The 26808-nt window shown below is 35.7% G+C and overlaps 2 protein-coding genes across 3 annotated transcripts; one reads left to right on the forward strand and one right to left on the reverse strand.

The window, feature by feature from the left end:
- Positions 1–784: 784 nt before the first annotated feature.
- CAP1 (cyclase associated protein 1) lies at positions 785–8993 on the reverse strand. Of its 2 annotated transcripts, none has more exons than XM_088857005.1 (10): positions 8507–8993; positions 5995–6163; positions 5807–5871; positions 5411–5723; positions 5161–5311; positions 4860–4969; positions 4672–4727; positions 4536–4580; positions 4183–4326; positions 785–1299 (listed from the first exon to the last, which is right to left on the reverse strand). In XM_088857005.1, the coding sequence occupies exons 1-10, from the start codon at positions 8774–8776 to the stop codon at positions 1213–1215; spliced, it is 1410 nt and encodes a 469-aa protein (XP_088713131.1). In that variant the 5' UTR covers positions 8777–8993; the 3' UTR covers positions 785–1212. The 2 variants fall into 2 exon arrangements, with proteins under 2 accessions (XP_088713131.1, XP_006856025.1); XM_006855963.4 differs by having other exon boundaries at positions 4524–4580.
- A 12099-nt stretch (positions 8994–21092) lies between these two features.
- LOC18445833 (uncharacterized) lies at positions 21093–26534 on the forward strand. The gene is made up of 2 exons (XM_006855962.4): positions 21093–21639; positions 26018–26534. The coding sequence occupies exons 1-2, from the start codon at positions 21530–21532 to the stop codon at positions 26223–26225; spliced, it is 318 nt and encodes a 105-aa protein (XP_006856024.1). The 5' UTR covers positions 21093–21529; the 3' UTR covers positions 26226–26534.
- The last annotated feature ends 274 nt before the right edge of the window (positions 26535–26808 follow it).

Below are 26808 nucleotides of genomic sequence, written 5' to 3' on the forward strand. Positions count from 1 at the left end.
ACCATTAATATATCAAAAAAAAAAAAAGAGGCATAGGGCCGATAGTGCAACATGTACAAACCAAAGTTAAGTGTATGATACGCTTCGGATTCCAAAGATAGAGAAACCACACCACTAGGAAACATGTTATAGCATGTCCCCTAGCTGAAAATTTATCGGATACCCGGATTCATATCCTAATAGTATACATGAGATCCAGATTCGAATCCAATGTTTGGATCCGAATCCAAATCTAATCTGGATCCAAAAATATAAATAACATCCGGAAAAATATAAATAAGATCCAGATTAGGTCTTCTAAAATTTTAAAAAATTATATATATAATTATATATAAATTAATAAATACATAATTATATATTTTTATAAAATAATATATATTATTTTAAAAATCAAGTTGGATCCACATCGGATCCACCTATACCTGGATCTGATCCAAATTAGTATTTGGATATAAATTTTGGATCCACACCCAAATCCAAATAGGATCCAAATTCGTGTTTCGATCCAGATTGGGTAAATTCTAGGCCCTAATGTCTCCAGTGGAGATTTGGACCAACCGAGTACGACCTCATTGATCATATGATACAAAATCTCTCTCTCGCTCTCTCAAACAACTTGGAAATCTCTCTCTCAAATAACTACCAAATTTTAGATAAACATCAAAATTATGACATACCCAAACATTACTTCATAATAAATCAAATTTAGCATCCCATAAAATAAACCAGATTAATCTGTCCAAGTGGTGCCCTATTTCTTCCTTGAGGAAAGAGCAACATAATATACAACACAATAACATTTATTCTCAGATTATTAAAAAGTATATGGCTTATTAATCCAAATACAAAGTGATTTTCTTTTTGTTTTTGGCTAAATAAACAGAGCAAACAATTGTTTCGGAACAAATATAAAATATATGCCCATAGTTACTAACAAATCAAAACTTCAATTTCCTCCGAAGGAACAAACTCAACAAATAAACAAGCCCTACGGATAGCTAATACTTTGAATACTAGTCTACCAAAAGAATTACAATACCACAAAAACCAACATAGACAACATGAGAAAGCAATGCAACAAACCCAGATGCATGCAATAATAGATATGAAATTGCAAGCTTGGAATGGAAACCGGAGTTTCTCACTCTTCATGCCAAAACCAAATCAGTAGAGAGAGAAACTGTAGAAAAGGCGTACTCATCTCACAAGAGCTTAACCACCAGAGTGCGAAACTGGTGATGTCACGAATTGCCCATCCTTGAATGTGTGGATATATTGCTGCGGCAATGCATGCTCCACCTATACCAGAAAAAAGGGATGGATTACCTCAGTTACACCCTCTTCTTATTGCTACAAAGATGCATATCTAACTTTAGATGCTAACTCAAAATGTTACATAGAAAATAGATGCCCTTTTAGCTAATGGAAACCTTGCTATTCCCATACACATAATAATTTGTTTATGGACTAACAAACATCTCATATGAATTGATAACGTCACCGACAGCGCTAGATTTTTTTCTCAAACTGTAATTAATGTACGACATTATTGTTGGCTCATAAAAAGTAAGATCAAAAGGTTGTTGGTCCGCAAACACAAATTATATTTGTATAGGAAGCTGTAGAAACCTCACCCTTTAGTTAAACTGGCAATATGGGACTATTAAAAAAAGATAGATAACTACATTTAGATAAATCATTGAAGACAGTCAATTATGATATGAATAGACCTAATACTAATGGGTTGCAAATGGTATCCAGTGATAAGTCCACAAAAAGATATATAACTAGATTTAGATAAATCATTGAAGACAGTCAACTATGATATGAATAGAATAAAACCCTATGTGAGAAGCACATGAGCACCAAAGGACGAAAAACAACTTGCATACAAATAATTCAATTAAGATTAAAAATAAAGAAAAATAAGTGAATATTGTTCAACGATCATGATACACTTTATGTGATTATGTATGTAAATGCACTTCAACGCAAATGCCTTTCAACGCTCCCTAAACTCGAGCATGATGGACATGGAGAAAGACTTTAAACGCTCGAATGTAATGAATTGGAATACTAAAACATTGTTACAAACACCACAGTGGCTATCAAAAGAGATAGTTGGCTGGTTCAGTTGAGACTGGTACAAACACTGGTCAGATAAGTCAAAAAAAAAATTCAAGGTGAAAACAAAACAACAGATGAACCCTACAGACCACACAAACCCCGTTTTTTGGGGCCGAATCTTGTGTTGACAATTCCAGATACGGGATAATTATATAGTATTTGGAGCACAAGGTTGGCGTTTGAACCCAAGGTGTCTTGTGCGAACTGCAAAGTTCAAACGGTCAACAGCTGCATCAACCAAGCCTAAGTGAAACAAGTATGAACTATTTATTATATATTCCTGTCTATTATATATTCATTAAAAATATATTATTTTATTATAAATTTATAATCATACAAATGTGTCTTCTCGTATATCAATTTTGGGTCATCACATCTGACAGTTAGAGTATATCAAGTTTGGGTCATCACATCTAACAGTTAGATATGCATCATATCCAAACACCCATGTTCATGTCCAGGGAACAAAGGCTGAGCCGGATCAATACACTGAATTGAACCTGGCTCTCAGACTTTTCTTGTTTTTAAGGCTTGTTTTGGCTGCTAATAGGCCAATTGTCAAACCAATTGAACTGGCGGTCTTGTCTGGTCTCCAAGAATTGCACCTATATAAGACTAAATTGCATGTTTGCGAACATATATGGGCCACTCAAGTATCTATTTTTTTAAGGAAAGTTCAGCCATTCAAACATATATTCATCCACATAATGCATTAGCATTTCAATACATTCGATCCAATAATTCATCAGCCACTCAATGAATTATCTTACCTAGTCCACAAAAGCAACAAGAAGATAAAGTTTGACCTTAAGACATATCATATGCAAAACCTATCACAACTTGAAACATAAATACAAAGTATGAATTCACATCTAGTAAAAACGAAAAGAAAATGAATAATATTTAATACAGTCAATGTGTAAAGCAATGCTATAAGATTCAATTTGGTTGGCCTTCCACTTCAGGCAATGATGGGAAGTGCTTCAGCTTTTCGGCCAATTCAAGGGAAGTGTTCAATTGAATTTTTCTTTTAAATGAAGAATGAAAAATTAAAAAAGTATGTATTTCTGGGATATTTAAGAATATTGATATACGTAATGTGTGTTTTCCAAATTCTGATTTTCATGAAGGTGGTAGCTCTACAAATTTCCTACTATTGTAGACGTAACTTTTCCTAAATTTTGAATTATTGATGGCATTTTTTAGATTAATACCAATTTATTAAAATATATAAGGAGTGATTTGCGTAGCTTAGCTGTAGATGTAAAATCCAAACACTTCGGTCAAAGAGGCAAAAGCAAAGGTAATCTGATAACTCTGGTGTAAAGTACTTGCTTGCTATAACAAGATCGAGCCCTAGAAGTACTTTGGTCATTAAAGGATGCAAACGAATGCCTATACGAAATGGGTATGCTGCTCTTTAAAATTATAAAACACTCTTAAAACAATAACTACATCATATTTTTGTAATAGACATCGTTAGATAATCTATTCATGTACCTTTTCGCCATTAAGAGTTGCTGATTAAAACTTTGTAGAAAAGAAATTCTCAACTGGTAGTAAAGCCAACTTAGATGGCTGATTGATTTATTACATTATTATTTTCCTTTAATTTTCCTTGCTCATAAGAAAATTCCTGAAGGAACTATTTTATAAAGAAAATCTTTAAAAAATTTCAAGACTATGTAATCTTCTAATTTACAGCATACCATTCAGATGTCATATAATTCTTATGAGTTGGGTCATTCCAGGGCAGTCATTTTCAGGTTGGCTATTCTCCAAGTTCAAAAAGAATTTATTCATTCATCTACAAGCATTCAGATAAACATGGTTCCATGGTTTAAACATGCATAGTGACCAATTAAAGGTGCGTCACTATTCTTATCATCAGATTAATAAGCATGATCAATCAAAATTACTTGTCCTAAAACTTGATGTAGGAATATAAGGTACAAAATACACGAAGGCACCAATAAGTTTCCTCTTGTGAATTTTTACAAAACCATAAACATGGAACCTTTTATCAAAAGATCAAATAAAAACAAAGATAATTACCCAGTCCTCATCACTGCTGGCACCAGGGGTCAATACATTAATCTCACTAGATTTGGCAGTTGTTATGGAAGTCCCCAAAGCATCTTTGCTAAGATACAATTGGCAGCCTGCTGTATTGTCCACAGAAATTGTTGGTGCCATACCCTTTGAAGTCAGGAAAAAAAAAAAGCTATAACAGTCAGGAAGCTTCAGATCTTCAAAGCAAAAAAACTTCTTCATCCATGAATGATGCTGCATTGATTCTAACTTAGATTTTCATGGTTAGACATTTTTCACAACTCAAAAAATAGACCCTACTAGAATGCTAAAGATTCCTAGCAGGCTCGGCTAAGAAAATACACCTGGCACTGCACCTCAACGCCATTGCAGTTTACAATCTCACAAGCTGCCACTACATCCTGCATAAAGTAACCAAAATAATGGAAATGAAGCCTGCACTGCAATCAATCTCAGGGATGACACGTACACAACTTTATTTTTGTTACATACCGTGAATACAACTCCCATCTTGGTACATTTGTCAACTGTTATATTGTTGACTTTGCCTGCGTATAAAACACACAGGATAAGTATGTGTCGAAGAACAGATCCCAACAACAGAACTGCATCATATCAATCTGAAAACAGAACCATCTTAAATGAAGTTGTCACTATGAAAAATTTAAAACAAATGATACCTTTAACTTGTAAAACAGAATCTTTGCAACCGTATACATATACAGATTGTTTTGAATCACAGTCATCAATAACCAAGTTCTTTTTGCCAATCTGATTCTCAACAGCCCATCTGCCAACACAAAAGAATGTGATGAAAAAGAAAATCCACAAAGAATCAGCTCTCTTATTGCTCTTTTGGTTGTTTCAGTGTAAATGTGGAATAAATAATAGCTTTTGTGGGGATAAAGACCAAATCAAAACTGCAAAATTCAAGTTAATTAATTTTGAACACTATGGGCTCCATAAATTCATGGGGTTTACTTTCGACCCATTTGAAGTTCCAATTTGGGAGGCCCAGCTTTAGAAAACGAAGGTGACCCCGAACGACCAGTTTCTTTTCCACTCGCACCAACAATACCAGTTCTATCAGCACGGTTCTTAGATTTCATGTTGTCTGTAACCTTCCTCAGACCTGCAAAAGCTTAGTTATACAGAGTTCATTCCACTTCAAGCAAACTGTAAAAGAACCAAAATGAAACTACTCAAGTTAACATCCATATAGTGTCATTACCTGAAGTAACAGACTCAGATGAACTGATCTCTTGAAAAACAGCAGCCATCCCCTGCTTCGAGGGTGGCTTAGCGGACTCAGCACTGAAAAGAGAAGCGGGTGGTGGAGGAGGGGGAGCAGGAGCACTTGATGGAACAGGTTTTGAAGAAGCAAGTGTTGACGTTGAAGGACCTCCACTTCCAGTAACACCCCATACAGGACCTTGAGGGTAGAAACTTTTTACATAGTCCCTCAAACCAGGAAGATAAAGTTCTTTCAAAGCTTTTGCCCACTCTACATGATCTGCATCTTTGTTTCTATACGCTACAAGAACCTATACACCAGGTGAGTCATTAAAAGTCTCTCAAGAACTGTTCTGTATTGTCAACCTAAATAGATGAACCAACTTAAAGCTACCTTATTGTTGTAGAACTCAGCCATTTGCCAACTCTCTTCAACATGAGCAGCTGGAAGGCTTGGACCTTCAAAGAAAAAGGAAATAAATGCAATTCTCTCAGGGATTTTGAGCTAGGATTTTAGGGTGTACATATATATCACATGAGTTGAATTTTAAGATAAAATCAAACAACAAAAAGTGTTCTAACCGCAGTCTTTGCCCAAGTAAGCAATCCAGGCCAAAGCTGTGAGACTGTCAGCAATGGTCTTTAAGTGGTTGAAGAAATCAGATCGCCTTCCTTCTGTTAGAGCATTTGCTTTCATGACCACCTCGTTTAACGGCTTAAGAAATTCAGACAAGGCTGAAACATCTGGTTTCTGCAAAACAAGCATAAACCACATCAAATTTTGCTAACCAAAATAACTGTAATAAAAATGTAAGGTATGAATTCATTTGTTCGCGTCGTGAAATACTAAGGACGGTTGCCTAAGACAGTGCATCTCTCTTTCACTCTCTGTCCACCCAATCACCATCTCTCACTCTCTCTCCACATCATACCAGCCCAGCTCTCTCTCTTATATATATATATATATATACCATTTATCTTTTGTACATGGAGGTCACAATTATTCTTGTCCCTTAAATTTCAAAATGGTGGTTGTAAGAGTGTCATTGAATAGACACGAAGTTCCAGCAAATAAAAAAAAAAAATCATTGAATAGACACGAAGATCCAAAAAAAAAAAATCTCAGACTTCGTGACTCACCCAAGCCATCGAATTTGACATCTAATGAGTGGGAATGATTGTGACCTCCATGTACAAAAGATAAATGGTCTCTTTTGTAGACAATCAAATACATATATATATTTCCAACTTTCCATTTCTCCATGACAAAGGGGCAGAGATTTTGTACCCCTTTTGGAGATAGTGAAGGAGAGAGACGGACAGAAAGAGGGAGAGAGTGCGGGAGAGAGGGATAGGAGGGACATAGAGTGAGAGACAGAGATACAGTGCATGCCCGGTTGGTTGGAGAGAGAGAGTGAGTGAAACCCACTGCCTGGTAGAGTGAGAGAGAGACAGAGACAAAATAAGGGTGTCATACCCCCTTCTATTAATTTCTTGGGCAAATAGCCCCATTTTATTAAGTTGAGCAGTTGTACAAAGGTACTCGGACGAGTCCGAGTTGCCTTAGCCGTGTCTCAGCACACTGTTATAAACAACGCACACACACACACAGGCACATATATATCCATACCCACATAAGCATACTTGGGACAGAGGCACATATATACCCATACCCACATAAGCATACTTGGGCAAATTCTAATTGACAGTCACTTTCTTCTTTTACCAATTTCCCTACCTCGTATGATAGCAAATGCTTCTACACAATAAGCAATAAAAAGAATCTGAAACCATAGATATACAGAACTAAATAAATTGATAACAATACATCAGGCATAAAGAAGAATAAATGAAATGAAATGCAGGTTGTCATCAAATCAAAAACAGCCTACAAAAGCATCTATGATTTCTACAACCTTATTAGTTAACTAAAAAAAGTTACAATGCAAGCATGGACATCTAAATACCCTTTATTGCTTTCTTAATTGAAAAAAGAGAGGAGGACACAAAGAAGAGAAAGAGAGCTCAACAACAAGCTTAGATGTGGCCCATGTCAAAATATCCATCAATCTAATGCGCCTCCCAAATAAACTGTCTAGTTAACACATATAATCACTGAAGATCAGGAAAACAAATGAAGGGTTGAAGTTTGGTCTTTCCAGAATCTACCTGCTTTTGTCAATGCTAAGCACTATAATTCAAGGGACATGCACTATTTTCTGCTCAATTCAACAGAATATGCACAATCCTCTGGACCCTATTGTTCACTGGGTTTCATATAAACCAAATTTCATATAAACCAATTGTTTCTGTTCAATTCTCTAATATCTATAAATAATTAAATGCCATAAAAAATTTGAAGGAAATTCACACAACCTGATGAAAGGATTCAATCTTCTAATCGACATTGAATATTATTAAAAATCAGGAAAAACCTAACCATTTTCCTCTTTCATTCCTGTAAAATCCATAAAAAAATATCCCTACACATTAATGCAACTCCCAAATGTGCTACATCTAGATATACACATAAGCACTCAAGATCTGGAAACAAGTGAGATATTGAGCTTTTCTCTGCCCAAAATAACCTGCATCTATCAATGCTAATAATCAAAGATTAACCATTTGGAGCTCGATTCAATAAAATAAGTAAATCTTGCAGGAAATTAAGAGCTGGAAGGGCCTGTTCTTTCTTCTCAATGCATTCGATTAAAATTCATATATAATTATCTAATGTTTGTACTCAACTCTCAAAAATCAGTGAACGTGATGGAACAATTGCATGATACTTACACATTAAAATCTAATCAGAAGATTAAACAACAAACATTAGAAACCAAAAATAACGAGGAAAAAAAAAAACGTTAGAAAACATATACATCAACAGTTTTCCTTACGGTTCTTCTAAAATAGGATAACACCAATAATTCATCTAAAACGATATCTAAATAACAATTTATCTAATTTAATGAATTCAGGAGAAATCTCTCGTTTTCTACTTAGTTCCTACAAATACAATCAACTCCACGAATTTTATATAAATTCAGCGCAAATGAAAGATAAATTTCCCAAAAAATAACAGAACTGAACTCACCTGAGTCTGCTTAATCCGAATAAGGAGGCCCCTCTGAACTGAGAAAGCTTCTTCAAGGACCTTCGTGGCATCCAGAACTTGGCCACCGATCTTTTGAGCAGACGCCAAAACCCTGGAGAGAGATTTCTCCATCAACTCGGAGTAAGCATCAATGGCTTGATCTGTCTTTGAATCCGAAGAAGTTTCAGGCAAAGAGGCAGGCCTGAATCCGCCATTAACGGCTTCAAGGCGAGAAACAGCGGCCTCGAGCCTCTGAATCAAGCTTTCCATTGCTCCTTCCCTTTGCTACAGGTGGCTTTCAATGATAAAAGAAATTCCTCTACCATATGGAAGCTGGCATGGCATATATATACTCACTTGAGAGAGAGGGTTGCTCTCTTTTGGATTACAGGCGAAAAGCAAAAGCAAGCCCGCGCCTTAAAGTTTTTAGAGAGAGAGAGAATGAAAAATGAAGATTTATTTGGCGCTCCTTTGTTACTTCGGTCTTAGGTTTTCGCGGCACATGGATGATTTATGGTTCTTATATGGAAAATGTTTTTAGATAAAGAATAAGAAATTTTTTTTGGAGAGGGGATATAAAAAATGATAAAGTTTGTATAGAGGCGAGACTCTAAATAATCAAATTAGAACCTATCTCAAACATTTCATTAAAAATGTTGTTTTGATGCCCAAATATCCTCAAATTGATCATCTTGACATCAAGATGCATGGACATGAAAAAAAATGGATTTCAAGATTTGAAAATAGTGTATTTTTTAACGTATTTTTTTACCATCAATTTTCAAGATTTTTAAGTTTTCATATATTTGCTTGATCTACACTATTTTTTAAAATTTAAATTTTATAACTAAGTATGAAAATATATTTTAAGGCTATCACAAATATTTCTTGTATTGAAACTATATTTCTGAACTCTATTTGAATTGCACTTTACTTCGATTGTATAGAGCCTCGGCTCTATACAAACCGCACCCTGTAAAAAAAATCAGGATACAATTTAAGAATAAGCTTTAGAGAGAGAAACATAATATAAAAATGGGAGTTGGGGGCTCTTATTTTTGCATATAAGAGTTTAGAGAGAGAAAGAGAATATAAAAATAATGCTCCCATTTTACAAATAATAATTTAGAGAGAGAATATAAGAATGATAATTCCTTTTGCGCCTTTTTTTTTTTTTTTTTCTTACTTTTTGCCGCAACCACAAAAAGCCCCGCGATGAACGGGATTTCCGTTTTTTATGATGTCTATGTTTCTTACGGACGAGGCTCACGCCCAAAATAATCAAAATAATGCGCTCCGGAAGACATTGTTTCAGTATTAAAAATCATTGTAATGGTTCGAAAAATTATTTTTATATTTAAGTACAAAATTTAAAGCTTTAAAAATAATTCGAGCATATATCTATGAACACTTCAAAATCTTGAAAATTGACGATCCATATATTATATTCCATAATGCACTATTCCGAATAACTAAAATCTGTTTGTTCTCATATCATACATTTTAAAGTCGAGATTATCGATTTGAAAAAAATTTGACATCGAAACAATATTTTCTAATAAAATTTTTAAATGCATCTTAATTTGATTCGTTTAGGGCCTCATCTTTATACTAACTTTTTCTTTTTAAAAAAATAATAGGGTTTGTGATTTTCTTTCCTTGGGTATTTAACATATAAATCTTATGTTTACATAAAAGTAAAAAATATATCTATTAGATCTTAAATCTATAAATGTATACAATGATACAAGGAAGTTATAATTATTACTAACTATTAGATTTGAAATCGAGCGGTTGAAGACATCCACTAGATTTCACATGTAATTATTAAAAAAGATTGTGACTTCTATATACCAAAAATAAATGGTCCAGCAGTATACAGTTCTTTAAAAATTTCACTGATTCAAAATTAACTTTTATTTTTTTGTTCAAATCTACTCTAATTCCTATTTTTGTATGCTCCTTCACAGACCTAATAGGTCTATAAAGCCCTGATAGACCTAGGTCCTTGAAGATCACAACACAGGTAACTAGCTTGCATGGTAGTTTAATGGATTGGCCTTCCTCTTTTTTTTGTGATTTGTTGAACCACCGATGTTTAAATGGTCCCTTTAATTTAAGGGGTCTCTAATGAAACTAAATGGAAAGTTCTATATTACAGATATAAGATCAATTGTGTTTTATGGAATAGAATATTGGGCAATCAGAAAATAATATATTCATCCAATGAGTGCAGCCGAGATGAGGATGTTAAGATGAATGAGTGGTAAGACAATAAATGATAAAATTTGTAATGATTACATCTGAAAAAACTTAAAAATAACTCCAATAGATAATAAGACGAGGGAAAGTAGGTCTAGGTGGTATGACTATGTGCAATTCCGCCTAGAACAATATTGGGGTGATTTAGTTCAAGTGGAATATTCTAGAAAGACAAGGAAAAGACCAAGAGGACAATTACAAAAGTAATGATAATGCTGACTTATAGCTTGAATGGGAGTGTGCCCCTTGATAAAGTAAAATGACAAAAACATGATTTGTGTAACCGATACCAAATAGTTAGAATGAGTCAGATTATGTTGAAAGTGATGATAACGTAGTATCTGGAATATATATTATGGTATACAACATAATGAGCTTAAGTTATTAGTGTACATATTTCTCACTATTTATACTTTTATTTAATTATTATTTATTACTTGTGCGAGAATATGGACACATAAAAATTGGACTCAATCCAATATATAATAAAAACATAAAAACAAAACGAGCTCCAAATGAGACATAAACATAAAGGAAAATTGTTGTATACATCGGGGGGATGCATTCCTACATTTGCATCCCCCAAGGCATAAAACATATACCTTAAAGATGGATGTACATGGTTGACCCCTCCAAATAAAAGTTAAAACCGATGGTTTAAATATAATCATGAAACAAATTATCATGTCCAAATTTAAAATTTTATCTTATTTTTAACGAATTGACAATCCCCATGTTATAAATTGTATATTTCTTAAAAACTAGGTCCAAAATCCATCTAAAAAATAAATTTTTGAGGAGACTAGTTTGGAGTCCCACGATTCGTAAGAACAGTATTTAAACATAATATGTAATGGGTGCGGTTTGTACAAAGCCAAGGCTCTAAACAATCAAATTAGAACCCACTTTCAAATAGTATCGAGAAATGTGGTTTTAATACTGAAAATCTTTGACTTGCCCTAAAATATATTTTCATCTTTGATTATAAGATTTAAAGCTTTAGAAATAGTGTAGATCGAGCAAATATATGAAAACTTAAATAACTTAAAAATTGACAGTCCAAACATGCGTTACAAGATGCACTATTTCCAAAACTTGAAATCCATTTATTTCTCAAGTCCATGCATCTTGATGTCGAGATGATAAATTTCAGGATATTTGAGCATCAAAACAGCCTCTTTTAGTGAAATTTTTGAGGTAGGCTCTAATTTGATTGTTTAGAGCCTAGGCTCTATATAAACCTTTCCGATATGTAATATATAGAAACATATTTTGAAATTTCGAGAATATAGAAGATATTTACATAGATTTCATTTTTTATTGGGAAATCATAATATATATATATATATATATATATATATATATTTAAAATTGTTAGAAATAGACCTCAAAATTTTCAAAACCTCATCCATGCGCATTTTTTCCTTTGCTTGTATTTTTTTGACAAAATTACCCTTCACATTAGTCTTAGGTATTTTGAGCCATCACGGTCGACCTAGAACCATAATGGAATTTCAAACACCATGATTGTTGTTGGGTTACTGGAGATTATAGAGAATCCAACTTTTTAAACATCGTGATGCTTCCCTTGACCATCACGATATTTTAAATACCGCGATGGCTATAAGCGTACTATAACTTTAAAATCATCATGGTTTATAGAGTGTCATTATGCTTTTTTTGTACCTCACGACTTTTAAAATATTGTGATGCCTCCCTTGACCATCACGACGTTTTAAACGTTGTGATGGTTGTTTGGATATTGAAACTTTAAAAGCATCATGGTTTTTTTGCCATGACCATCACAATTATGGGTCGATGGTGATGCCTTCATGGATCTAAGGCTTCCGTGAAGAGTATTTAAAAAAAATAAAAATGAAATGAGTAGAGAAACAAGCTATGAATGAAGGCTTAAAAATTTGGGGTTTATTTTTAATAATCTAAAAAAAAAGTATAGTTTTGATAAGGGTTTTGTTTGTATAAAGCCGAGGCTCTAAACAATCAAATTAGAGCCCATCTTCAAATATTGTCGAGAAATATAATTTCAATATTAGAAAGTTTTGCGATAACCTTAAATTATATTTTCATCTTTAGTTATAAAATTTAAAGATTCAAAAATAGTGTAGATCGAGCAGATCTATGAAAACTTGAAAATCTTGAAAACTGATAGTCTAAAAATGCATTACAAGATGTACTATTTCTAAAACTTTCTATTTTTTCTTCTTATGTCCTTACATCTTGACATTGAGATGATCAATTTGATAATATTTAGGCATCAAAATAACATCTTCTAGTTAAAATTTTGAGGTAGACTCTAATTTGATTGTTTAGAGCCTAAGCTCTATATAAATTTTTCCCTTTTGATAATTTTTTTTCTCTTGTTACAAATTGGAAGTGGTTTCTCTCTCTCATTTTTTTTTTTTAGACAAATGTTCATACTTTTATTAAGTTCTAAAAAACAATTACAGAATTAGATATAACCAAAGAGGGAACCCCCCTCCCTCCTTTTGCCAATATATCAGCTAATGAATTAGCTTCACGATAAACATGAGAAAGAGACATTGTATGTGTGAGAGAGCTCCCCCCCCCCCCCCCCCCCCCCCCCCTCCCTCCTTTTGCCAATATATCAGCTAATGAATTAGCTTCACAATAAACATAAGAAAGAGACATTGTGTGTGTGAGATAGAGAAGTCCATGACCCTTAGCCAAAGTGAACGAAGCTCCCAAGGCACCCGCTGCTCCCTATTGCACCACTTGACTACATTCAAAGAGTCACCTTCAATCCAAACAATATCCCCACAATTCATCTCCTTGAAAATCTTTAACCCATGGTAGTTTAGCCCTATTAGCAATGACACAACCAATGGGACCAGCAAAGGAGAATATGACATTACCTCCTTCATCTCTAAGCACACCACCTACACCCGCAATACGTAGATTATCTTGGGAACTACCATCAAAATTAAGCTTCAAAGAACCGGCCAACGGTGGTGTCCAGAAAGATTTGGGACGACAACTCCTTCCTCCAAGCAGAAAAAGATTAATGAGGTTTGAATAAACATCGATCTTAGTCACTCCCCCCCCCCCCCCCCTTTTTCCCTAGTGACTGAAAACCATGACCAAATTGTCGATTTAATTGCATAAATCAAGCAGTCCAAAGAAAGGGAGACACCCTCAAAAGTTCTTCTATTTCATTCCCTCCAAACTTCCCATAGAATAACTCATTTGGCTACATTCCACAAAGTTCTAACACCTTTACGCAAATGAAGTACCGACAGTTGAGATACGATCTCGTCCACCCCCGATGGAAGAGTCAAACGTCCACCTCCCATGGAAGAGTCAAACTAATGTTTACCAGACCAAATAGCCAATACCAAATTTCGCTAATAAATGGACAATAAAGCAACAAATGAGCAACAGACTCACCATCAGCTTTACAAAGCAGGCAGACATTGGGGAGAAGCATACCTCTGTTGATTAAATTATCGGTTGTAAAGATTTTGTTCATTGAAGCCAGCCAAACAAAAACCTAAACCTTATGAGGTATGGGCCACTTCCATACTTTGGCTACATGGGGAAACGACCACCGCCACCGATTATTGAAAAGAATATTGTAGCACGACCTTACGGTGAAGAGGCCATCACTTTTCAGCGCCCAAACCATTTCATCTATAGCCTCTGGAGAGACATACACCTCATCGAGCAATTTCATCAAAGTTCACCACTGCTCAAACCGAGTATCATTAATCCTGTTGTAAATCAAAAGAATATTCCAGGACCATGCAACTCCTCTTCTCTCAATCATGTCACAGACCTTAACGTCTTGCATCATAACCACGTCAAATAACTCCGGAAAGATAGATTTAAGAGGATATTCCACAGCCCAAATATGATGCCAAAAATAAATTGAGACCCCACTTCCTATAGACCATCGACAGGAACCAGCAATAATTGGTCTACAATTGGCAATGTTCCTCCATAGATCCAAAGTTTTACCACGTTCCCCTTTCCCAAGCCATAGTCCAATCCGATCAATATTGTATTTCGCTACGAGGACCTGATACCAGAGTTGATCTCTAAAATGAAGACTATGCCACCACCATTTGCACAAAAGTGCTTGATTTACCAGTTTGATTTTCCTAATACCTAAACCTCCATAATTTTTTGGTGTGCAAACCCTATCCCACCTTAACAAATAAAAGTTACGCTGCTCATTGCTAGATCCCCACCAAAAGTCTCTCATCATCTTCTCAATCTTTCGTACTATTAATATCGGCATTTGGATTAGAGACATCTAATAAACATGGAGGTTGGCAAGACAAGCTTTTAAAAGAGTCACCCTACCCCCCAATGAGAGATACTTTGGTTTCCATAAATCCAACTCAGCTTGACCATAAGGGTATCATCTTCTCCACCTGTAAAGGATCTGCATCGTAGAAAATAAGGGTATCATCTGCATATTGAAGATGAGAAATAATGAGATCAGAATTAGCCACAACGAACTCAGAAAAATGGCCAGCCCTTTCTACGTTATTTAACATTAAGCTGAAGCACTCGGCGCAAATAGAAAAAAGGAAAGGGGATAGAGGGTCCCCTTGACGAATACCTCTAGATGCCTGGAAGAAATCGATAAGACTACCCTTAAACAGTACGAAAAAATGTGCAGAGGACATGCATCAAAAAATCCACCTACGTCACCTCTCTCCAAACCCCATGCAATTCAAAATATCCAACAAAATCTACCATTCCACACGATCGTAGGCCTTTTCCATATCCAACATCAATAAAATACCAGGCTTCATACTGAGCACTCAGAAATGGATGAATTCTTGAGCAATAAGAACACTATTTGTAATATGTCTATCCTTGATAAAAGCCGATTAGTTTGCCGATATCACCGAAGATGAGATAGTTTTAAGTCGCTAAGCTAACACTTTCGCCAAAATCTTATAGAGGCTGGTAAGAAGACTAATAGGGTGAATATCATAAAGACACGAAATCACAGCCTTCTTTGGGATTAGCGCTAGAAAAGTGGAGTTCACCCCTTTGAATATATCACCCCTAATCATAAACTCCCGGACAAACTCAAGAAGCTCCATCTTTACCAAATCCCAAAATTTATGAAAAAACGTGAGAGGGAAGCCATCTGAACCTAAGGCTTTATCTCTCGACATAGAAAAAACAGCCTTTTTTAACTCCTCCAACGAAATGTCTCGTTCCAAAGAAATTCTTAAATCGCTTGGAAGAGTTTTAAAAGGCACTCTATTAAAGAAATGGATGAAATTAACTTCATTGGAAAAAGCCCGCTTTGAAATGGTTGATGACTGCTCATTTCATTGCATTATCATCATCGACATCTATCCCAAGGATAGATAATCCTGAGATATCATTTTGCCTCCTCCTGGCACTGGCAATTGCATAGAAGTACATCGTGTTGAGGTCTCTTTCTTTCAGCCACTTCGAATGTGACATTTGATGCTAATAAACCTCCTATGTCCTTCAAAGTTCCTCCAATTCTTTCACCTTTTGACACCTTAGAATCACACTCTGCTCCAACAACACCCTATTGTCTTGAACATTAAGATCAAACATCTCTAAATCAGCGAGTAATGTCAATCTTCCTCTTAATGTCAAACATATTTTCCTTCTTCCAGACCAGCAATTTATGTTTGACATTTAAGAGTTTTTTGTGAAGTTGATAATCAACAGTACCTTTCATCAATAGTATTTACACATGTACTCTTTATCAACTCCACAACCTCTTTTTCAAGCAACCAACCAGCCTCTACCTGAAAAGGCCTCGGACCACTCTCTAAACGTCCTGAGGTCAACAAAATTGGGCAATGGTCTGAAGATACCTTATGCAGAGCTTTGATAGAGGCCAAAGGGTAGACTTCCAACCACTCAGGTGAAACAAAAAACTTATCTAGTTTGGACATAGCCAAATTAGAGAGACTATTGTTCGACCAAGTGAACTTGGCATCTAAAACAGGAAGGTCCACCAAACAGTTATCTACAATGAAACCATTAAACAATCTCATGGTAAAATTGATAGGAGGGGCTGATAAACTTTCATCGGGCCTACGAATAAGGTTAAAACCTCCTCCAATTACCACAAGAAAAGAAAAAGAACAAATTAAAGTGTGCAAGTCGTTAATAAAAAGGCTCTTTCAAAACAGCTAAATAAGGACCATAGACATTCAACAACCCCCAAGAAAACCCCACTATTGGTCCCTTAAAACCTAATACGATAAAGTGATCCCTTACAATGATATCAAAATTAAACAAAACAAGACGGTCCCACAAAACCCACAACCCGCCATATGCTTCCACAACATCGATACCACAAAAACCCACAGCAGAATTACTCCAAACTTCCTTGGCCCCAGAAACACTGGGACTAAGGAGCTTTGTCTCTTGCAAAATTAGAACCACATGATTATATTTGGAGACAAAAAATTTGACATCCCTCTTCCTATTAGGATATCCTAAACCTCTAACATTCCAAGACATAAAATTTATTAAAAATAGGGGTTAAAAGAAGAGGAGGAGGAACCTAGTCCGCGAGGACCTCCCTAAGCACTAGCCTCGTTGGAATGCGCCACACCTGAGTCATCGTCAGACGAGCTAGAGGAAGAGGAATCCTCCGAGGGTTTTTGTGGGTCACGAAACACCAGCGGCTTGGAACTGGGATCCCGCGCCTAATCATGGGCTCTAATTCTCACCAAAAATCGTGTTCCTGTCCTCGGTTCCTTCACCTTCTTCCCAACAACAGCTTCCTTAGCTTTCAAGGACCCTGAGGAAACAATATTCCCTTTCACCGGTATATCAAACACAATTGAAACCACCCAAGAGTCATCTGACAGCTTCCCACTGATCATGTCTCTTTGAACCGCTAGATGTGATCTCATGTGAGCCTTAACCTTCTCCATAACCACTGATAATGGAACCTCTTCCATCCCCATGTCTTCCACCAATTTTGCAATCATAGGAACTTCCACCTTCATAGTGCTCAAGCCGACTTCGACAGCGTAAATTTCAATGATTCTCTGTCCTTCAGAATACCACCATCCGCCTTCTTCGAGTCCGTAGCGTCCAACAACCGTGGTGTAGTCGGGATTACCATCAACAGTGGCTGTGGCTCCAAGACCTCCACGTCTACAACGAACTCCTAGCAGGTAACCATGACTCCTACAATCGTATCATCGATAGCAGAGGAGATAGGCAGGGTCGCCACCTCTCCCACTACTTCATCATCTTCAATCACCACGATAGCCGTCGGATCAATGAGTAACAGGTCAAACCTCGTTCTCGAGCCACTTGATCCGGTGCCGTAGCACGAGTAGGAAGGGGATACATCTTGGATTGAAGAACCACTGCCACCACCACTACAAGGAATTTATGGACCAAAAAACCACCCCCACCTCATTGCTAGGCATTGTAAAGAAACAAGAGAAGGAATGCCACCCTCGCAGAGACCTTAGGTAGGATTTTCTCATAAGGCAAAGCAGTAAGAAAAGGCAAGTTGCTTTTTGCACATGCCATAGCCGAAAAAACCTTTAATCCCGATATCCCAGCTGTCCTCGAGATTTCGGGATGATCTACCTTGGGACAAGCCAAAACCGCCAATGAAACGTCTTGAGCAAATTTTGAAGCCTTCAACAAAGATGCACCTGTAGGATCACAACAACCGCCATTAAGCCGCACATCCTCGACACAACCATTTGGAATTTCAGACTTGGAAAATCAAGTAGAAGACGGCCGACCCTGGAGTAATGCACTACTTGAAAAACCTTCCGTCCAAGCCGGGGAACGCCCCACCTCAACCCAACGTTTCATGATCTTCGGTTTCACCTGCTTTTTGAAATTCCTATTTTTACGCCTCGAAATACTCTTAATTCCGTTAATGCATGGACGACAATCCAGCGAAAACTCAATATTTCCCGTTATGGATTTCGGCGGTGATAGATTACTCACAAATCATTGCTCTGGTGTATTTCCTTCGTCATCAGTAATGGAAATAATGAAAAAACTCGAGTCGAGATAAACAGAGATTGTCCTTGAGAGCAACAAACCAAGGCATTTACCATCCTTAACTCGCACAAACTTACAGATCAGGCTCAGAAAGGAGTCCCAATCCAAGTCAAGGAAAACACTAAATAGCCCCACCACCCTTTTGATGACAGATAAGTTCCAACACAATAGGGGTAGGCCCACCAACTTCAGCTATACCTTCGCCATAGGAACATAGGAAGAGTGATCCGAAGCTTTCCAATAATCTTATGACAATAAGCTCCCTCCCACCCTACAAAATTTGTTTTTCAAAGGCCAAGAAACCTCTTCAGCAGAACGTAATTTAAAAACAACCTTATTTGGCCCAATCATCCTCACATCCGGTGCGTATGACAAACTCCACCCTCTCTGAGCCCAATCAGATTGCCCAAAAAAGTCAGAGACCGGTGGTGAAAAAGACCCAGTACCATGAACCTCGTATTGATATTGAGCTGACGCTAAGTATCATGATCAATAACCAACAAAGGTGAAGAAGCCAAATGCCATACTAAAAAAAGAGTTAGGCACACCGCAGTCCACCGCCTTTCTCCAGTCCATACCACCACTGAACCACTAAACTTAACAAAAACCATAGACAACAAGAACTCCATCTTCGCTCCAACCACACAAGAACTCCACCATCCTCTCACTCTCCTTAGCTCTTGGAGATTGGAGAGTAGTTTAGGTGATTTGCTTAGCTTTCTTCTTTGTGAGATTGGATGTGAGAGGATAGTGGAGTTCTTGCTAAATCACCTATATCACCTAAATCACCATTTACTATAGGGTGCGGTTTGTATAGAGCCTAGGCTCTAAACAATCAAATTAGAGCCTAACTTTAAGTAGTGTTGAGAAAATGTGATTTCAATACTGAAAACTATTGTGATATTTTAAAATTATATTTTTATCTTTATTTATAAGTTTAAAGCCTAAAAAATAGTGTAAATGGACAAATCTATCGAAACTTGAAAATTGACGGATAAAAAAATGAGTTATAAAGTACACTATTTTCTAAAATTGAAATCCTTTTTTTCTTACGTCCATGCATCTTGATGTGAGATGATCAATTGGAGGACTTCTAGTGAAATTTTTAAGATATGTTGTAATTTGGGGAAATGATTTAATGCAACGGTTGTATAGTAGTATAATGCAACCACACCTCTAAAAAACAACATTTTTGGCATTTGTATGACCCCAAATTTTGCACACACATTCTATTCATCCTCACAATCATTCCTACTAAAAAGAAATTCAATTTGCATCCTAGGTATAGTCAAAATTAGTACCATCCAACAATGAATCTTGACTATCCATTTGGTGAATTTCAAGATCTAAGCTTTAACAAATTCAAAATCACTTTTTTATTTTTTAGCATTATTAATCTAATGATGATAATAAAAATTTTGAGAATAAAAAATCCTTTTGAAGCCTATATCTAACCATCTCAATAAAATGGACGGCTTATATTAATTGGGCTAGAATGAAAACTTTCTAGAGCATTTTTTCAAAAATTTCTTTGTTGTTATTGTCCTTTTGAAAAGAGTGTACATTTAAAAAAATTGGGAAAATATCTCTTTATCCTTTATTTTTAACTTCCATATCTCACGAGACCCAATAATTAAAAATATTCCTTGTAAGCAAAAAGTCTCTATTTTTTTTAACTTATAACCCCCTGAACCCCTTTGACCATAAATTTTTGACCCAAACAAATACTAAAATGACATCTTATTCAAACTATATATCTCTCTCTCTCTTCGCCTCTCGATGAGTTTATTAGCCAAGGGGTTTAGCTTGAGCTCGAACACGAGCACACCTTATGTGTGAGAGAGAGATAGAGTTTTAGAGAGAGAGAGATAGAGTTTTAGAGAGAGAGAGATAGAGTTTGGGTTTTAGAGAGAGATAAAATTTTAGAGAGAGAGATATGGAGTTTAAGTTTTAAGAAAAGAGATGAAGTTTTGAGAGAGAAAGATGATGATGTGAAAGAATGATGAAATTTGGGTTTTAGAGAGAAAAAAATTTAAGATAGAGAGATGGATATATAGAGTCATTTTATAAGTTGTTGAGGTCAATAATACATAGTTAAAAGACTTTAGGGGGTTGAAAGATAAAAAAGATGAAGTCATGCTTACAAGTAATATTTTAACTTCTTAGATCTGATAAGATATATAAGTTAAAAACAAAAAATAATAAGATATTTTTTTAAAAAAATTCAAAATAGATAAGAATAAGATATTTTTTCTTTAAAATCCGTGCCAAACAAATGTCTTTTAGAATGTTTTTTTTTTTTTTAAAAGAGGGTTGCATTATATTAATATATATACTGTACAACCTTTGCATGAAATCGTTCCCCTTTTACTCCCACACACTCACTCTTGGTGATAACTTGTTTGATTTGGAAATTCTAATGTTACTCTCTCTCCCTCTCTCTGTATCTCTGACATTATATTAACCCCTATTTCTCAATTTTCATAGTGAAATTGGTCTCTCAAAAACCCTAATCTCTCTATCTCTCTCGATTCGGTTCACTGATTTTTCTCTCTCAAGTTTCATGCACTCGATCCACCTCCTAGCACTATTTCGACTTGGAAACTGTTCATCATGAGCAGTAATTACCCTTTATCGAATACAAAAAGACCTAATTTTATATGTTGGTCACTGAAATACTGATAAATTCAGGAGGGACGAGCTTGGTGATTCATTTGAACAAAAAATATGATTACTCGCTCAAAACTTGTTGAGCAGTTAAGAGAATACCAGATTCGATCCCAACACAAGTGGGCTACTCTTTCTCTATTTTCACCCAAGACCCATATCTCCACCAGGTAATTATTATTTTTTCACTTAATTTTAGATGAATTCATACCATTTTCATTTTCAAAATGGAATGGTTTTAGATATTTTAGATGAATCTATTCCATTTTTGAGTTAAAAGAAAAAAGGAATTTATTCCATCTTCATGGTGAGAGCTATCAATGTAGTAAAAGAAAATCAACATGGCGTTGTTATGTTTTATTTTTCTATATTTATTGGTCTTATTGAATATTTGTTTTCCTGATGATTGCATCCATTGAGTTTATTTTGTTAGAGTTCTAATTACTGTTAGTTTCTTGAAGTTCGTTGGTAAGATCTTTTAGAGGAAGGTTTTCGTTAAAAGAATGGGAAGTAAGCTTGTAAAGATCAAAATAGAGAGGAACCTGAATAAGATTTTCCCACTAAATGTGAAAAATGTATTTTTTCTTATTTGGTTGGGAGGGGGTATAAAAATAAAATGAATAAATGAAGGAAATCTTCATAGTTTTAAAAAATTATATAATGGATTTCAACCGTTCAACATAAATAAAATTCATTGATATGAACGATTTCAAAACAACAAAATGATCTGAAGAGTTTCTACATAAACTATTATTTTACTTAAATATAACTTGAACAATAAAATTAAGATATTCAGCATGAAATAAATTAAAATATAGCACTGCCCAAATTTATAGCTCACAGATTGTCAAATTTTACGTTTGAAGTGCTTTATTGTCAATAAGTTGGCTATTCCCTACTAACGCAAATCTTCTTTTATTATCGATGCTTTTCTCTAAGAATAAAATCAACGAATTGAAGGATTCACCTCTAACATGGACTTCCATGTACTCATTATGAGGCAGATTGTCTGGAATCAATCCCACCTTTAACGAGTTCATTCCATTTAATAGAAGGCATTCATAAAGTTAAATTAATTATTGAAGGGCCTCGAAGTCTTTACAGATCCAAGGTTTTAGGCTCTCTAAGTTCCTCGTGTTATCCTTTTCTGTCACTTTGTCTGCCTTTCTCATACTTTTACTTCTCCTTTTTTCCTCCTCAATTCATGGTATATGTCTCAGATCATGTATGACTTGATCTATTTATATTTCTAATTAATGTAAGTGAATTATAAAAAAATATATAATGCATATAATAATGTGCTGGGTTGAAGGGATGCACACAGGTGGCCATTTCACCCTTCAATTGCAATGTTTCCTACGCCCTTAATGATAAAATTGGTAAATAAGCAATTGTACAGAAGGCAATAGAACAGAGTCCCTTCAATAAATACAAAATCAAAGCATAATCCTCTCAATTATAAATGACAGGTTAGTCTTGGCAAATACAGTAGATAGTGTGGAAAGCTTATCATTATGCTGCATACAATTAAGATACTGCACATTTGACAAAGCTATATAGCTTTGAGTTTGTGAAAATGGGAGAGAAAATTGCCACTTTGTCCATCCACTGATCAAGAAGCAGCTAACTTACTTTCATGTATACCAAGATTGGATTAGTCCTCGAGTGTGCCATCCTCTGATGCCGGATGTTTCGCTTAGTTGCTTTATACTGTCATTCACCTTGGTACGCTCTAGGTCATCTTTTTGTTTTTCCCTTCTTTTTTTTTTCTTTTTTTTTCATTTTTAGGTGTGTAGGAAATGGCGCACTCTAGTTCATCTTCAAGGGCCATCTTGTACAAATTGTTTTCCTCTGGAGTTGCATAGATTGCCCATATGATTATATGAAAGGACTTTAGACGCCCTTAGCTTTAGTTATTTTTATATTGTAAATTGCAAGTGACTCATTCAAAGTCTTAACAGGTAACAAAATGACAAATTAGTGCTTACAACATACGTTATTAAAAATTGCATATTTGATAAATTAATCCTTTGAAATAATTTTAGATGGGGAGGATAACACTTTGTCCATAGACATTCATTAAGGTGTGACCTAGCTCGGGTTTGACCTGGTTCTAAGCTGAATCTCGAGAGTCGACTGAGACCAGAAGAAGAAGAAGAAAAAATAAATAGATTTCTTACTGGTCTACGTCATATGAAAAACTTGTTGAGTCTTTACAATTTCCACTTGTTTCAACTTTCAACTCTTGGTGAGTTCATGTATTTTAGGACTCGAGAAATATCCCAGCAAAAAACCGTACTCTCTACTCCTATACCTGAGTTTTAAATTGTAAACATCGATTTTTATTTATATCAACACTAAGAATCTATTAAGAATCTATTTTGGAGTGGTGATCTTTTGATGCTACACATTTCTGTGATGGACTTGGAAGGCATAAAGTCACATGCAAATTATCACCTACAGTTCCACCTACACTGGAGTCAATACAAACCATTTGGACTACTGTCCACTATGGCTTTTGGTCATTGTGCTTGCCCTACCCTAAAGTTGCAGATATAGTTTGGCCCCCTTAAGTCCAACATGCTCTTGGTCATTATGTGCCATCTCTCTCAACCATAGCTATTATATTGAAACCTTAATAACATGTTACTCATTGTGCATCCACTTGGCTTCCTGTTAGGCTTGTGTTGTCATTTCAATCTTTTTGAGCATGTTGATTTTCCTACCTTGTTTTCTAAGCCCACCAGAACAAAATAATTACATAGTCATCAATCATTTTGAAGAATTAACTTTATTTAAGTAAATACATCTCTTGGATATATTCTTTATTTTTTGGGAAACATTGCCAAGTTAGGGAGGGATTTTCAAAAGGAACATTCTTGCTCATGGAAAACTAGATTACTAATCTCAAGTTCCTGCAGCATAGGAGGAACTGTAATATAAGCAAGGTTGCCATGTAAATGACATAACTTACATTCAAATAAAAAGGGAGCCCAACTTATTGCAGCTTAATAAGGAATACTTATATTTCTCTCTTACCATAGGAGCAAGTGTCTGTTCAAATCAATGCCTTATTTAACTGCATACATCACAACCATTCATGTTTTATATATGTTCACTGCTCCTTCTGCCTCGATTTTTGCCTCATACACCTTCTTGAGGCCTCCGTAGATTCTGTATCCTTGGGCGGAGGAACTAGTTTCCGTGTAATTTCTCTCAAGTTTGCATCTAGCTTTCTCCAGTTCTCCCTCATAGGATGCTTTCAAAGTAATGTGTTTGTCTCGAGTGCAATAATACTTAACCATAATGCTTCTTGAGTGCAGTGCTGTCAAAATAATGTGTTCTCCTTGATAATGCTTTAAAGGGGACATGCTCTCGCATAGATTAATCTAGCAAACAGATGAAATAGAGACATTTGAGTGTAGTTTATTTTAGTACAAGAAGGTCTATGAACCTCAATCAGCTGGGGGAAGTAGAAGTGGGGGGGTCACGAGATCTTGGAACTATAGTTGGTTGTTGAATTGGTGAAAGAGAGAAAGACCCAGCTTCTTTACCCACATTGAGTGTAGAGTGTGAGTGGGAGTCCTCATATGGCAGCTTTAATATGACATACACACGAGGAAGCTCACAGTGAAGGAAAGAGTATCTTCCCCATTCATAAGAATAGACATTTGTACCCTATCTTTTATTTGCAGTATATCCATGAATACATATTCGGTTCGGGTAACATGGTGGCTAGCTTGTAACAAAGAGTGTTGGTGATCTACATGTAATCCAACCTGTCCAACTCCAAACTCAATGGATGATGGATGTCTCAAACTCTTACACAACAACTTCCTCCAAGAAAGGGGTCTGAGCAATAAACCAGGAATATAAAATCCATGTATTGATCATTCAAAGATAAGAAAATGGTAGAATCTTCTGAATTTCAGAAACTTGTGGCCTTTTCTTGGAGACGCTGAAGCTTATTTTTTACCACCTTTGGCCTGCTTTGAAACAAACTAAAGTTGTTGGGTACAAGAGAATTCACCTCTAGGTCCCTGGGAGCGAAGTTCTGACACCATATCATAGAACACCATCAATATTCCGGAGAATAATGTTAGTTTTCATTCCAACTCATGAGAGAAGATATGTCAGTAAGCATATCCCTTGCCTGTATATAAATACCATTGAAGAATGAGAGGATAACCATAGCACCATTGACATGACTATTAAAGCTAAAAATGAATAATATGAACATACTTTCTGAACTTTGGGGAGTTTTATTGAAAATCAGGGACCTAGACCCACATACTTTCGGCCCCTTTTCGTATTCTGTTCTTGCTGGCAAGGCTTTTGGGTGGAATTTGATCAAAATTTTCAGGACTTAAACCATGACTCTATTTAATGATTGGATTTCCTGGCTATTGGTTTATTAATGTGTTTACCAATTGCTTTTGAGTTTATCTCTAGACATAAGAAGCTTAATTATTTAAAGTTATTTAGTTAGGAGGCCTATTATATGGTGTGGATTGCTGAATGTTACTAATCCCCTTGTTCATGGCGCAGGGGTGATTTAGTAACAGCTCTTCTTTGGGCCTTACTTTTTCTCTTACTGATAACATCATCATCTGTCGCCCTCTACTTCCGGCACTTGTGGGGTGCCTTGGTTCTTGTACTTGTTGGTGTTCTTCTCCTTATCCTTCTTGAGGTTGTCAGCAGAATTCGGCTTGCGAGGAAGAGAAGGCGAAGAATGCTCTTACCTCTGTCCATGTGAGACAGTATCAGATATATACAAAAGACGAGGCTCGTCAGTCTTCATTAAGGGTGGTTTCTGGTGTGTTTTAGAATACTGTATTCTAGTGTATAACCACAGTTTCGGATCCAAAAGTTGTGATATTTAACCACCAACATTACCATACAAGATACCCCTTCATCTTGATTTCTTTTGTCTTTCTTTAGTATCTCTCAAATTTTAATGTATATCAATCTTAATAAGTGGATTTGCTCAATTGTACTGGCTTCAAGATGAGTTCTTATATATGTTTATATATGTTTCTTGAGGATATTTATGGTTCCTCCAAAATCAACTATGTACTGTTGGATCTTGTCATTCACTTTTTCACGGGAGCTTCATGGATGAAGGGTAATTCAATTCGAATAGTAGGAGTCTGTTGGATCCTAAATTTTGCGCACATGTATCACTCGATTAGGCTACCAAAAAATATTGAATTAACATAAAAAAATGGGGAAAGAAGTCCGCCATTTTTGTGAAACAGGGGCCGTCCATTTGGTGCTTTCCAGAACTCATAAAAGTTTTTTTTTTTTTTTTTTCTTTGAAATTGTTTATTTTGGAATCA

The sequence above is a fragment of the Amborella trichopoda genome, chromosome 13 (genome assembly GCF_054954075.1).
Source record: "Amborella trichopoda isolate Santa Cruz 75 chromosome 13, AtrichopodaSantaCruz75HAP2 v2.0, whole genome shotgun sequence".
In the NCBI taxonomy this organism is placed as follows: domain Eukaryota; kingdom Viridiplantae; phylum Streptophyta; class Magnoliopsida; order Amborellales; family Amborellaceae; genus Amborella; species Amborella trichopoda.

Excerpts from the sequence above, each read along its gene's own strand:
- LOC18445833 (XM_006855962.4), top strand. The coding sequence starts at position 21,530 with ATGATTACTCGCTCAAAACTTGTTGAGCAGTTAAGAGAATACCAGATT. Across the intron at positions 21,640-26,017 it reads AAGACCCATATCTCCACCAG|GGGTGATTTAGTAACAGCTC; the intron begins GTAATTATTATT and ends TTCATGGCGCAG.
- CAP1 (XM_006855963.4), bottom strand. The coding sequence starts at position 8,776 with ATGGAAAGCTTGATTCAGAGGCTCGAGGCCGCTGTTTCTCGCCTTGAA. Across the intron at positions 6,164-8,506 it reads TTCGGATTAAGCAGACTCAG|AAACCAGATGTTTCAGCCTT; the intron begins GTGAGTTCAGTT and ends CTTGTTTTGCAG. Across the intron at positions 5,724-5,806 it reads CTGAGTTCTACAACAATAAG|GTTCTTGTAGCGTATAGAAA; the intron begins GTAGCTTTAAGT and ends CCTGGTGTATAG.